Here is a 14966-nt window from a genome sequence, read left to right on the forward strand (position 1 = left end):
TCATATCATGCACCGACTCTATTATCATTTGTGTTTCCTCTCTCTCTCTCTCTCTCTCTCTCTCTCTCTCTCTCTTACTCTGCTGACACTGTGAGCTAATCAAATTTGTGATAGCCTTAAGATCTGAACATAGATTTGAACCATGGAGATATCATTCTCCTATGGTCTCTCACTACTGGCAACGAGACTTTGCTTGTTATTTTACTGAATCTAAATTCTAAGGGAACTGTTTGCCTCCCATCGTAATGCTTGTGGGAAATTGCTTTGCAAATTACAAGGGCCAGAATGTATTCTACTAACAGTGTAATCATTTAAACTCTCACGAAGTTTGAGAAGACTTGGGTCAACAATGCATTCATTCAGACACCAGTTTCTCGGCAGATCCGACATCTCTCTAGAATAGTGCTTCTTTTTCCAGGTATAATGCACTAATTTAATGTACACAAGGACTTGTCATGACTCCTCAGGTGAATTTACCAAGAAATTATCAATTGATTTCCTCCTAAACGTGGCATAAGCTGAGAAACGTTGGCTCAACTTCAAAAAGAAACAAAAAAAAAATTACATCTTTGACCGGTTTGATTGAGTTACTGAATCTAAGAAATATCAAAAGACTTGGATCCAATTAATTGGTTTTATTGACCATGAAGAATTGACCGGTCCACTCTTGACTCAGCTGGTTTAAGAATTATATTTAAATTGACTAAGGTCGTCTCTTCCTCCGATTTATAGTGAATCGAATTGGATCTAATTAATTGATTCTATTGACCATGAAGAATTGACCGGTCCACTCTAGACTCAGCTAGCTGGTTTAACAAGTATCTTTAAATTGACTAAGGTCGCCTCTTCCTCCCATTTATAGTGATCACAGTTTGAAACATTTGTCCTTTAAAGAAAGAAAATACCTCAAGACTGAGGAATCAACCCATAAATATTATGCTAATTATTATTATTTGGATAGATCACCATGGATGGAGGACGAACTAATAGTAGATGAGCAAAATGCTATAGACTTAAATGTTTTATTGGATAATTTGGAGATAGTGAAAGATGATTATTGTACTTGTAATCCACCTGACGTAGGAATCCCCTTAGCCGATCATTTTATGTAGCTGGTTTGCTGGTTTCTAAGATCAGGTGATCGATCTATCTATGATCATGTTGAAATGTTTAAGATGAAAATAAAATGGTGAGTTTGTTTCGATGGAGAAAGAAAAATAACTAGGAATATTTGCCAAGGAAGAATAGACGATACTCATCATCTCTTGATGTTTGAATGCCTTGTTATTGGCATTAGCATTTGTGTGCCTTCCTTGATGTTTTAATTGAGCATGACTTGATGGAATTGAATGGAAATGAGTTTTTTTTTTTTTTTAATGTTATTATCGAGGAGTAAAAAAGAGATTTTGGGGGGGTTTCAAAAAATTATAAATCATGTCAGTAATGTCTCCACTATAAAGCAAGCAGACCTTCCGATAGTAAATAGGAGTTAATTTATGGGAGCAGTCATGTAAGATGTTATGAATACAGACAGACGTGAAAGAGTCCACTCCACCGAATCATTTCATCGTTAATAATAAATACCATCGAGATATTTGACTGATGTATTGATTGATTTATACGTAGAATTATTTTTGATGTTTTAGCATATAGCAGATGCTCATCTCTATCAATTCTTCCAGTAATATCGTACCATCAATAAAGATTTCCAACTGTTAATTTAATATAGATTTTGAAGTCCTTGGGATTACCCGATCAACATCTCTAGCATTCAGTATGAGTTGGAATCTGGCATCTCTTTCTTTCTTTTCTGTTTTCGTTGGACGTTTACTTGGTATTTCCATAATATTCTTCTTGCCTTTTTATTTTGGTTTGCATCATAAAATAGGAAAAATGTATCATGAAATTATTAGTTTCCTATCTATCTTTCTCTTTCTCTTATCCTAGTCGTCTTCTTCTTCTTCTTCTTCTTCTCCTCCTCGTTTGGGTGGGTGGGGTTGAAATGGAGGTCTGGAAGCGTTGTTTCTCGGATTCTTTATCACTCACGCATATGTTTTGCTCACAGAGTACCGCCCGCCCCCTCACAAAGAAAGTCAAATTCTCGGATTCTTTATCACAGAGTCCTTTGGGGATGGATGGAAGGGAGATGAGATGGTTCGGCAGATCCAAGTTTGATTAAAGTAGTAACACCAGTCTGACGTAGTTGGCCGTGTGATGCATGTAAGCCAACGGAAGAACATCCCAAGTGCTCGTGGCGGTGGGGGTGGGGGTGGGGGTGGGGGCTTCTAAACAAATGGAAACGGAACCTCCGAAAGATGGCAGGCACCACCATGAGTTACTTCTTAATCATTCCCTTGATGATTTAATTAGGAAGGTGTATGGAATGACATGCATGCATGCAAACACCGGTGGAGATCTCGATGGATAGATTAATTAGGAAGGTGTATGACTGCATAAGATTTAACATTGGCAAAGTATTCGTTTCCAACCATTCCTTCAAAATAATTATGCTATTCTGACTGCCATAAGATTTAACATTTGATAGTGTTATAGCACAGCGCTTTCCTTTTTCCGGTAGAGAAACAAACAAACAAACACAAGTACTGTATATATAGCATAGCATAGCATCGATGTGCCTTTGACCTGAAATAGGATCGAAACAAAAGTCAAACTGATCTCGTTGTAATTAGAAACAGTTGGGTTCCATTCGGTCTCGAGGACCACCCGACGGGCCGGATTGGCATCGACATTAATTGGTCTACGGGACCGCCTCCATCCCAATACCTACTATGCTTTATGCTTATCATTGGAGTCGCCCTATCCCATCCTTATCACTTGGTCGATCCCCGTCGTTTGGGCAGCACAAACATTGAATCCCATTCGATTACGCCATGATTCACTTCGATTAGATCCAACAGATGTTGTCGCCCAAAACCTTGCATCAACAATCAATCAAGCCCTACATAAGTGCACCTTAATAATTCATCACCTCCAACTTCTGTCACGCCACACTCCACTTTACTCTTCTCCTATCCACGTACTACGAACACCATGCACACGTAAACAAACACCATCAGCAGCATTCCCTCAGCCACAGCCACCGGCAGCGAACCCAATCCTCGACCTGCCCACATCGTACACCACACTGAAGGTCTGCTGCTGCTTGTTGCCGATGATCGCCACACTACCGGACGGCGCGAACGCCAGGCAGGTCGTGGAGCCATCCACGTCGATCATCACGTTCCTCGCCGCCAGCCTCAGCGTCGCGCCCCCCTGGAACACCATGTCCACCGCCGGCACCGCCAGCCTGCTCAGGCTCCCCCTGAAGCAGGTGTCCAGTATCGAGTACGCCGGCGCCCGCCTGTACCCCCTCAGCGCCGCCGCGACCGCGCTGCTCAGCGCGTCGTACACGTCGACCGGGAGCCGCGTGATGACCGTCCCGGAGTCGATGATCGTCGGCGTGCTGGTGTAGGCCGACGCCGACACCGGCAGACCTCGCCCGCCGACCGTGATGCCCGTGAGCCTGATGAAGTAGAGGCTGTCGTCCAACGAGCTCGACACCATCGGCGTGTAGGAGAACCGCCCCGGATTGTTTGAGCCGAACGACAGGTACCCGGAGGACGCCGTGGTGGGGAGGCAGTAAGAGAAGCCGTATCCTAGAGTTGGCGCAAGCTGCGACGGCATGGAGAGCCTGTCGCGCGCGAGGCCGATGAGGCCGGCGGAGCGGCCGAAGAGGCCCTCGTTGTCCTGGCCGCAGCCGTAGACGAAGTCAGCGAGCCGACGGCCAGAGCCTAAAGAGAGCGTGTCCTTGCTCAGGTACCCGACGGAGAAGGAGCCGTCGCCGTAGGTGGCCTCGTAGACGCAGACATTGGACATGGTGCAGGCGGCAGGATTGAGGGTGGCGGACTCGAGGCTGTCGCACTCCGACGCGGAGCAGGGCACGGATCTGTAGGTGGCGGAGGCGCTAGGGTTGAACAAAGGGCCTTCCTGTGGGTGGCACTCGACTTTGCACGGGGAGCACTGAAGCCAGGAGAGGGAGGAGCCGGTGTCGGCGACGACGGAGTAGGACTTGCCGGGAGTGCCGAGGTTGATGCGGGTAACGTAGTTGCCGACGCCAATGGAGTTTCCGGGGGACAGAGGAACGGAGACGGCGGCCGACTGGAGGAGTGGTGACGCGGCTCGTGGTACGGTTTTGGTCAGCCGGGCGGCGAAATATGTGGCGCGTGCCTCGTCGTGGGAGAGGATGGTGGAGAAGGGGAGGTCGGGGAGGGGGGCAGGGGAGCAGGGGCTCCTGGGGTGGTGCAGAGTGAGGCGGAGACCGGAGCCGTCGAGGAGGTGCAGTTCACCTGTGGAGCGAGGAACAAATGATGCGTCATATACGTCCGAATATATCAAACATGTTAATACGGTTCGACGTCACCAAACGTAGGCAAGACTAGGTTACAGCAGTCAGGTCCCGTAGGTTTATCGATTGAGCACGACCGGGTCCAGCTCAATCAATTCAACACACAACAATACATGGTTCAAGCAATCTGATCGAAGCCCATGTCTTTATATGGGCCGGCCTGCTGGATTAATGGATTGGATGAAAAACATAATAGTTTTGTTGATGCAGGGCCGGATAAAGTGTTTCTCTTAACTTAATTTCGTTCATTAATATTAAATTAAGTAAGTTAGTACAGAGAAATTATACGTGAATTTGTGAAAATGTTAATTTATTTAATCCATTATCGAGGAATAAGTGAAGTCATACTTTATTTGATTGTAATTGTTTTTTTTTATTTTTTTTAAATACTCCTCCTATTGAAATATTCCCGTAGGACTTAAAAAAATAAATAAAAAAAACAATTATTTAGGAACCAAAAAAAAAAAAGAAGGATGATAATTTTGAAGAGGACATGAGATGTACTAAATTAAAGAATTCTTGCATGGGCACTAATTCTTTAATTAAGTAGGTAGACGTGGCTGTTGATGATAAAGCAAAGAAATTTAATTATTGGAGGACTATTTGGTCCTTTTAATTGACATGATGATGAGCTAATCTTTTTGTCACATCTTGGATGGTCCATGAGCAACAACCTAATTAACTATTTGCTATCAGCTGCCATTAACACTTGAGAAGCATCAAATCGTTGGAGGGAAAGAGATTGATTGAGCAAAAGGATGCTGTATATTACTTTTGATTATCTCTCTCTCGGCACTAATTTTCATTAAAATCGATGTTGTCTATTCTGCTGAATTATGTTTCGGCAAACCTATGCATACACCAAATTGTCTCCTTGATGGAATATGTGTAGTCTTGGAAGAAGCATCTCTGAAAAATTAATGATCGAATGAGAGCTTTATACAGTCTTCGATCAGTTGAGCACACCAAGAGAAAATAAAAAGAAGCAGCACAAAATGAATTCTCCTTTCGGTCTATTCTATTCTATTCTTGTAGCTCGATTTAAAAGGAAGAGAAGCACAAACATGAGGAAATAAAGGAGAAGTACCACTGAATTTGGAAGAGCACGAGCTGTGGGAAGCATCTTCCGAGGGTGCTGCTGCTGCTGCTGTGAGCACAAGGAAGAAAGTTAGAGAGAGAAGCAACCCCATCTCGACCCAGACGTAGATTTTGGGAGGTACTTTGAACTCACCCAATGTGGTCTCTATATAGCAAATCAGGTACTCGCTCCATTGGTGGTGGGAGCCTGAGAAGTCGCTTTCATCTTCTCGAGAAGGAGTGGTAGGTGGAACTCGTAACATAACAACACGAAGTTGAGTGGCGACATGCAGTAATAGAAACCAGAAAATAAAGAAGAAGAAGAAGAAGAAGAAGAAAAAAAAAAAAAGAGTGGGGAAGAAGAAACACTTTTGGAGAGTCCCCACGAGATTCTTCTTCACGAACAAGTTCCTTTAGGGAAGGGATCAACGAGTTGTTAACCTACACCAAGCAACGCAACAAATGAATGCCTCCATCCGTCTGCAAATGCCCTACCTAGTTAGTAATTGCTCTCACTTTCCGGTGGTCCCAACACCTCCACCGTCACCGAGCCATTTAGGTTGAGAAGATGCATCTTGAGAGGATGGATCCTGTTGGTATGAGGATCCAACTGGTGGTTTAGGCTTTGTATCCAGTGAGAGAGAGAGAGAGAGAGAGAGAGGTGTTATAGTATGTATGATAAAAGGAAGGAAAAAAGATGGATTCCAGATACGTGCCCTTCAATCGTATATCAGGAGATATGAATCAACGAGTGGTTCAAATTGGATGATGTATTTGGCGTTGCATCATGCATCAGTCAGTGGTAAGACAAATATGACATGGAGGGAGGGAGGCCGGTCGAGTAGCGGACGTGCCTTTTGCTTCTATGAACGTTGCGTGCACGAAAAGTCTCATGAATGAGAGAGAGAGCGACATACAAGGAATGAATTAAAAGAGAAAAATAAAAAAAAGGGGGCAATAATCGGTAGATAAAATGTATGAACGAAAGAGCAACCACCATGTGACATGTTTGGAATTAGCTAGCGGATGCCTTTCTATAATTTGAAGATTTCCGGAGGTAACCAAAGCATTAGGATTTAAATCTATATCTAGCGGATCAAGTGTTCATCAATTAACATGTATATATTATTATTATTATTATTATTATTATTATTATTATTATTATTATTATTATTACTACGACTATATCTAGCATGGATTCACAAAAAATTTCCTCCTCTTTTTTTTTTTTTTTTTTTTGGTATCTATCTATCTATCTATCTATCTATCTATCTATCTATCTAACTTTGTAGTTCTTAAAAACACAAAAACAATGTTGCTTCTTCTTCTTCTTCCTTTAATATCATATTTGGAACTGCTAATGACGGTCTTTAGGAAATAATCGATCGTATGACCTGCTCATCCACGAGCAACTTGCTATAGTAACCAACTCAAAAGGATTTGCCTAATTGTCTATTGCTAAGCTTTCTTTAGTGGCTATGCTTCATTTTGTACACTGGTTATATATTATTAAACTCCAAGGGGAGACAACATGACAAAAATCTAGTCTTCAGCAATTGGATAATGGAGCAAAAGATGCATTGGGATCACTTACTTATATCAAGTTCGACTTCATATTTGTTCTCTTTATTTTGCATTATTTCCGGTGGTGTATAAAGCGCATAATAATATTAAGTCCTAATACTATGAATTTTGCAGCAAGAACAGTAGTATGTTTAACAACACAAGAGGTGTTGCATACTTGGCTATCAATCACTTTTCTTTTGAAACTTCAACTGGAAAGGAACTGGCGAATGGTACATACGGTTTTGTGCTTACTAGTAGCTAAGCGATCATGATCACGGTACCCAAAAGATTGAAGTTGAATGGATGTACTACCAATCAAAGGCTGAATGACAGTGAAGAGGAAAGAAAAAACAGTGCGAAGAAAATGTCAGGTCATAGGCGTCATAAAGATTATGAGTAGTCGGTAAATAGAATTAACTAATTCGATCATGCAGTTGACCGATGGTCAGACGGGACCGATGGTCAGACGGGATGGAAATCATTCCGTGATGTTTGAGGGGGGGGGGGGGGGGGGGGTCGGAAGAAGATGGGGATAAGGATGAGAAGCCGGAGATGAGAAATTTAGATGATTGTGTTGCTATCATTTAGTTACTTGTCACGCTCAAATAATGAAGACCGAGACTTGGATTACCTGCACGAGAATTCTTCTCTTGCTTTTTGTGTTAACTTTGACATCCCACGGGATCTGAAAATTGCAGCAAGTGTGACCGATCGAAGGTGCTGATGGCCGGTCCTATCGGCGTCCCTGTCTTTGGTGGATTGTTTCTACCGACTAATTTTCTTGAACAGGGTTCTTGTCGATTTGTCATGCGTCTTTGGGAAGGAAGAGAGAAGAGAGAAGAGAATCTTCATTCAAACCTTCGAAAAGGAATCTATGGTTGGGCGAATGGATATGGGAATCTCTCTTCTTCAGTGTCGATCAAGATTCTTGACACTTTTTAAGACAGAACAATGATTTTTAACCCTCTGTTATATTGAATTCTATGAGAAAAAACAAAAAACAAAAACATGCTAACAGGATATCAAAGCCAGCAGCGAGTGTCAACAAGATTTTCCAATTACTTTTTTGCACTTTGAGAAAAGCTGCAAGTCATATGGAAGCTCCGACTTTTGATGATGATTTCTTTCCTTGACGAAAGATATATCTGGTCCTCCTTTTCTTCATGACAAAGTTTCATGGATGGTATTTGTTTTACTTACTACAAATAGATAGATTGAAACACAATAATAAGATATTGGAGGAGGAAGATGATCGATAGTAAAGCTGGTTAAGAGCTAAAATCATATATTAAAAACCAAGTAGAAGATGAAGAACAAATGTAATCATATTTTTATATCTTTTCTTCTTGATATTTGCCAAAAATCAAACAGAATCGAGATTGATTCCTAAAACTTATTATTATTATTATTATTATTATTTTGCTTTGTCAAATATAATTGGATCAGACTTGACCGTTTTTGGCGTTCTTACCCTTAACGCTAACTAGTTGGACTTAAGACTTCTTCTTCTTTATGGTCTTTCCCGAGGGAGGGAGGGAGGGAGGGAGGGAGGTCACATTCAATCTTCATTATGCAAAGCAGTACAGTCTGTACTCCGAGAGGACATGCTTCTAAAACTGCATCAGCAGCATACCACTAGTAGTAGATCAACATCTTAGGAGAAGACTTATTAAGCGGATGTGTTCAATCATGCTGCTGTGGCGGCAGATTAAAAGTTGCTAAATTCAATCAGTTTCCTGGAGTCTGTTCATCATTTGTCTTTGCTCTCGTCAGCTGATATCCACATTGCAACTGCTTGATGGCTGACACATTACTTGTAATGTCTAGATAGATGTCAACATTCAAGACAAAGTGGTGTGTGTTCTTATAACTCTCCTAAGGATTGCAGTCTCTTATTCTAAAGACTTACTTCTTTCCATGAAAAGACTCGTTGTTTTATCTTCTTCCCCACTAACAGAGAAATATATAGCAGGGAGGGAACACTTATTAGACCATCTTCAACTTGTGATAGACGTATCTGATTTGTGGCACTGCCACATCCTATCAATTATAGGATAGGATGTGATAGACCATCACAAAATTCTGGCACTAATTTTTTACATAAAAAATTTATTTCTTATCATTAATATTAAAATCATGTCATTGAAATCTAAATTATCATAAATCATTAAATAAACTAAAACTATTTATATATTAAATATATATTTTTAATCTACTTATGCATTATATTAAACTATTATTTTTATTTTGACTGTATGATGCTTGTAGAGTCCTTCGAGTCTTTTCTTCTAAAATTAATCATCGATTTATGGGCGATGGAGATTTCCTTGCTCACGCGATTCATATCATGGACTATTATCAATGACATCATAGGGAATTACAATAGTAAAATCTTGGTTATTAGCATTGATTCACACTGGTTTTGATGACGGTCAACGGTGATAGTCCCATGATGTCAAATGTTGTGATGGGTAGTGGCAACGAAAAGGGGGAGAGGTGCTACCACATGTTCAATGGTTGCACTTGATGGTATAGAACTCATTTGTAATTGCTAACATGCAGCAGCTCTATGGAGGGTCGCGACCTACCCTTGGTTACCTGCCCTACTATGTGTAACCACCAATGGTGTAGTTGCATGCAGGCCAACATGTCGAGCGATCCCTCAAAAAAAGTCAACTACAATTGCGATAGGCAACAACGACTATTGTGCAGGGGAGCGATAGTGCTATAGCAAAAGCGACGACGTATAAATCGGTGGCATCCAGATTCTAGTCGTCGAACTAGTGGGTAGTTGATAGTAAAGAGGATGTTATGATATGGAGCTCGACAGTGTATGATGGTTGAGTATCACAATGTTAATCCATACAACAATCTCACGATGGGTGGGTTATTGCAATGGTACTCGACCGCTACAGGCTACTGTAAGGTTGTTGGAGTCGTCAGAGACCACTTAGTTTGCGACGATGGGTTAAGCATTAATAGCATCATGGCGTTTGGGCACTATATCATGGACTTAGTTGAAATTACCTACGTCATGAGGTACTCTCGTGATAATGTCACAAACTTAGCTAGGATTGTCTAAGTTGTGAGACACCATTATGTCAATGTTGTAGACTTAGTTGAGATTTCCTAAATACCTAAATCATGAAGCACCTTTATCCCAATATCATGGATTTAGCTGAGATTTCTTAAGTCATGAGGCTCCCTTACATTATCCGCCTACAAATGGTCAGTTTAGTTGCAACTTCGCATAGATCCCATAGGACCGGTAAAAGAGAAAATCAATTAGTTCGAAAACGAGTGGTGGATAAGTTATAATATTTCGTGAAGAAGTTAGCTTTATAGGTAATTCAATAACATTCAATGTGTAAGAGAGAAAAAAAGAGGAAGAAGAAAACAATAACTTTATAAGGCAAACAAACGGTCACTAGTCCATAAAACGACTGCTCATTGAGTGTTGGACGTGATGGTAAGTTTCCATAAGCTTAATGTGCAAACTTATGATATACAATTAGCGCCTAATACTACCCCAAACTCGTATCCAACCATGTGCTATCGGGGGAGTTCTAGGGCGTATGAAGATACTATGAGGAACCGTGTATTACTCGTTGGAGAGAGCGTGACCATGTCGTAATGAGGGACTGCGGATCGTCCGTGATACTAATCGTTAGTTAGGTTGAGACTAAGGAGGTTGCCCATCGACCATACACACGATGGAGAAGCCGTGAGAAATCATGTGATTGAGACAACACCTAATTTTGATATAGCGGGTATTAATTTTGTTCAAATATGATTTTGATTTGATTTAAACTTTCTTCATTAGGACCATTAGATTTATATCGGGTTAGACTTCAATTTTGACCAAATTTTGATTTTGACTTTAGTTAATTTTGTCTTTGACCTGATGTAAATTTTGAGTATAGTTTGATTATATTATGATTGTAGACTAATTTAGAGCTAATTTCGTTTAAAATTAATTTTTTTTGACTAATTTAAACCTCGATCAATCTACGATTGATTGAATCTTGATTTTGATGAATTTTGATCTTAGTCAACTTCAATTACGAGTGGCCTAATTGAGTTGATGTTTGACCCAAATCTATGAGCCTAACTTGGATAGCTTAATCACGGGCTTGCCCAATTAAATAAGGTTATTTATCCTAATTTATAATTTCATATAATATTAAATAAAAATATAATTTATAATTTATAATTTTCTCGTATAACATATTGGTAAATTTTTTGCTTATGATAATTAAATTATTATTATTATTATTTTGATATTTATGTATTATATATATGCATATGTTTGAAATTATAAAATAATATTTATTTTTCATATAAATATATGATTTATGTTTATCATGATTATAGTTAAGTTTTTTTTATAATGATTAATATTCAATAATTATTATGATTATTATTTTATTATCAAATTATTTCTACATAAATTAGATTAAAAATTTTGATGAATATTACTTATAACTTATATCCCTAGGTTCTATCTGAATATTAGTTGCCAAAGTGGCTTAATAAAATAACTTATGAGATATAAATTATAATAAATATTTATCATTTATATGATGTTTTAAATTATATTTTATGTTATTATATTGGTCTTCTAGTCATTAAAGTGGACCAGACTAATAAATTTAAAAAATTATATAAAAAAATTAGTATTAAATTATATTAAAAAATAATATTCATAAAGCTAATGATATACATAATTAATAGATTTAGATAATCTCAAGAGAGAATATATTTTAAAAAATTATGTAAAGATATTATTTTTGATATCCTTATACCCAAAAATAACAATACTATTTCATAAAGATAATTATAATTCAATCATTCATAATGATAATATTTTATATGAATATCAGATATGTTGCTATTTCAAAATATAACAAGCACATTGAAATATTAAATGATTGATTTAATAATTATTGATAAGTTATTAATTGGTACTTAATGAAAGAACTAATTACAACTTATACTATTGATAACTAACTCTTACATAATATTGATATTGTTATTGATAACTTGTTGAGTAGTTTTGAGAAAATCTAAAAGAAAAGGAGATATCATTTTAGTGATTATGTGATATATTCATAAGAATCAGAGTATAATATTTCCTTATTATTTTTACAAGTTATGAAAAGTAACAATTTTAAAAAATAATATAATACAATAAAAAAAAGAGTTGAGATTAATAAATTAGAATGATATTTGAGAACTTATCATATTGCTTAATAATTATAAAAGAGTCTATTATTTTAAGATTAAACATGTCTCAAAGGTTAATATGAAACGATATATAGTTAGATTTATGATAAAAAAAATATTTATAAAGAAAATATTAATTATAATAAGATTTTTTCTTTAGTTTATCTAATAAACTCGTTAATAATCATGATGATATTAGCGACTTATTATTAGTTTAAGTTACATCAGATGAATGTGAAAATATTTTTTTTTAATAAAAACTAGATAAAAAATTTATATGAATTAATCTAAATGATTCATATAAGAAAACTAAATATAAAATTTAGCCTATAAAATTTGGACATCTATTTATAATTATAAACAATCTTCTAGATAATGGTATACAAAATCTCGTGATACTATTATTTTCTTTAAATTTAAGAAAAATATTATTGATTAATATTTATTTCTAAAGAATAATGGGAGTATGATTATTAACTTAGAAAATAATAAATAAATAAAATCATTCTTTATGCATGTGTGATTAAAAGTCTATTATATGCTTAAATTTATATTATATCAAATATTAGTTTTATAATTAGAATATTAGGTAGATATTAGAATTATTAATGAATGAATAAGATATTTGCAAGGGACGAACGATTATATGCTTATAGGAAATTGGATTAACTTAAAAAATAATGATATTTTTATATGTTGATCTTATAAATTATCTCTAGAAAGTTTACTTTATGATTTATGTTTACATTAGCTATTAGGATAATTTATAGGAATAATATAATGTAAATTACATTATCATCAATATAAGTTGATTTTGTGACTTGTTATTAATCAAGCTTTATCACAATAAAATTTTATCTTAGGAAATATGGCCAAATTCAATTAATAAGATTTTTTGTGATGTATTAAAGTAACTTTTTCTTTGAAAAAGATAAGTGCTATAATAGTTCTAAGCATATTAGCATAGAGGACTTGATAATTAAAAAAAGAGTTTAAAAATAACTAATGTGAATTATGAACCTGAGTTTCAATATATTGATTATTGATTCATTCGTCTTATAACTTAAAATATTTGAAAAAAGATTTTCTTATAATTGGATCTATGAGCAATCCATAAAAAATATGATGATATATACTTGAGTGAATATTATAATTAATATATTTTTTTATATAATTAAAATTATTTATTTTTTATTTATATATATACATATTTATCTCATTAGTCCCGCATCGGAAGTGGGTATTATGTCTGATTGGCTTATATGGGTACGATGAGTGTATTATTATCAATTTCAACTTAATTATTTTAGTCAGTGATTTAGATCAAACGAAGTTGACAATATACAAGAAAATATGATAATGATAACACATAATCATATGACTCATATTATTAATCAGACTTAATATAATATTATTAAATTTATTAGCTTATTTTTAAATTAGTAAGTGTATAAATTTTTTTTTTAATTTCAAACTCTAATTAGGTGAAATTATTTTTAAGTAAATTTTATTTTATTTATTTTGATTTTGAATCTTTTTATATCTTTAACAATTAAAATGCTAAATTTGAGAATGTTAGATTATGTTATTCTATTTAATTAAAATATATTATAGATCTGATTAGATTCTAATTATAGTTATCGATCAATAGAAAAAAAATCTAATTATGATAAAATTTCTACGAGATGATTTTTATGAGAGGGACTCTTCTAATTAATTTTTTTAAGCTATTTACTCTCACCTAGATAGGGCATTCGAAGAAACGATCATAGAGATTTTTTTCTCTTGCCTTCTAATAGTTTTCTACTTTTAATAATTATAGTAAACTTGAAAATAGGAAAAGAGGAGAATTTACATACGGATTGTGGTGTTGATTATCATATTGAAAATATATGCCCCTTCTGTTTTGAATCTACGATACTTAATCTAATTTTGATATTAAAATTTTGTATAATAATAATTTTTTTTATAAAAAAAATTATTACATGAGAATAGGTTCTCTTGTCACGTGCACTGCTGATGTGAATTCACAGGTTTTTTAGGCTCCTTAAGATGTGTAGGACCGGATAGTCTGTAACAGCAGTGACTCGTGCACTTGCAAGAAGAATTTAGAGCATCAGAATTATAGTAGCCCATAAATGGCTGATAGATTATGTAATTGTAGATGCATTTGTTTTCAGGAGTAGAAATTGAAGTATTGTAGTACATAATTATAGCTACACTCCACATGACATTTCCTCAGGCATGTTTGCCTTGTAACACTCACAGAGTGAAGGAAAAAGTCACTTGTATTCAACCAGATGGGTGAAAAATGAAAATCATTTTTTGAAGAAACATTAGAGATTTGGAATCCTCAAAAGGAAAATACCATGAGAATGAATAGTTTCAGAAATCTGAAAAAGGAAATCTTCAGATAAGAAAAATGCTAAAGCTTCAATGGTGACATCATAAGAATGCATTTTTGCAGCCAGTGACAAGGAGGAGGAGGAGGAGGAGGAGGAGGAGGAGGAGGAGGCCCAGATCAAAGGCAACTTCCAAGTTCCAAGTACATCAAAGCAATACTGAAAAATCTAGTGCAAAAGCAGAATTGACAACCTCAATATAAATCTTGATGACATTTTTGGCATTGGATTTGCAAGTTGATGACTATAGTCTACGAACATCTGTCTCCCTTGGGATGTGATCAAGAAAC

At 36.2% G+C, this 14966-nt stretch overlaps 1 protein-coding gene across 1 annotated transcript; it reads right to left on the minus strand.

Moving 5' to 3' along the window:
- Nucleotides 1–2921: 2921 nt before the first annotated feature.
- LOC135594739 (aspartyl protease family protein At5g10770-like) lies at nt 2922–6113 on the minus strand. The gene is made up of 4 exons (XM_065085244.1): nt 5999–6113; nt 5637–5923; nt 5493–5552; nt 2922–4346 (listed from the first exon to the last, which is right to left on the minus strand). The coding sequence occupies exons 2-4, from the start codon at nt 5743–5745 to the stop codon at nt 3088–3090; spliced, it is 1428 nt and encodes a 475-aa protein (XP_064941316.1). The 5' UTR covers nt 5746–5923; nt 5999–6113; the 3' UTR covers nt 2922–3087.
- Nucleotides 6114–14966: the final 8853 nt, after the last annotated feature.

Source organism: Musa acuminata, chromosome BXJ1-10 (genome assembly GCF_036884655.1).
Source record: "Musa acuminata AAA Group cultivar baxijiao chromosome BXJ1-10, Cavendish_Baxijiao_AAA, whole genome shotgun sequence".
Lineage (NCBI taxonomy): Eukaryota > Viridiplantae > Streptophyta > Magnoliopsida > Zingiberales > Musaceae > Musa > Musa acuminata.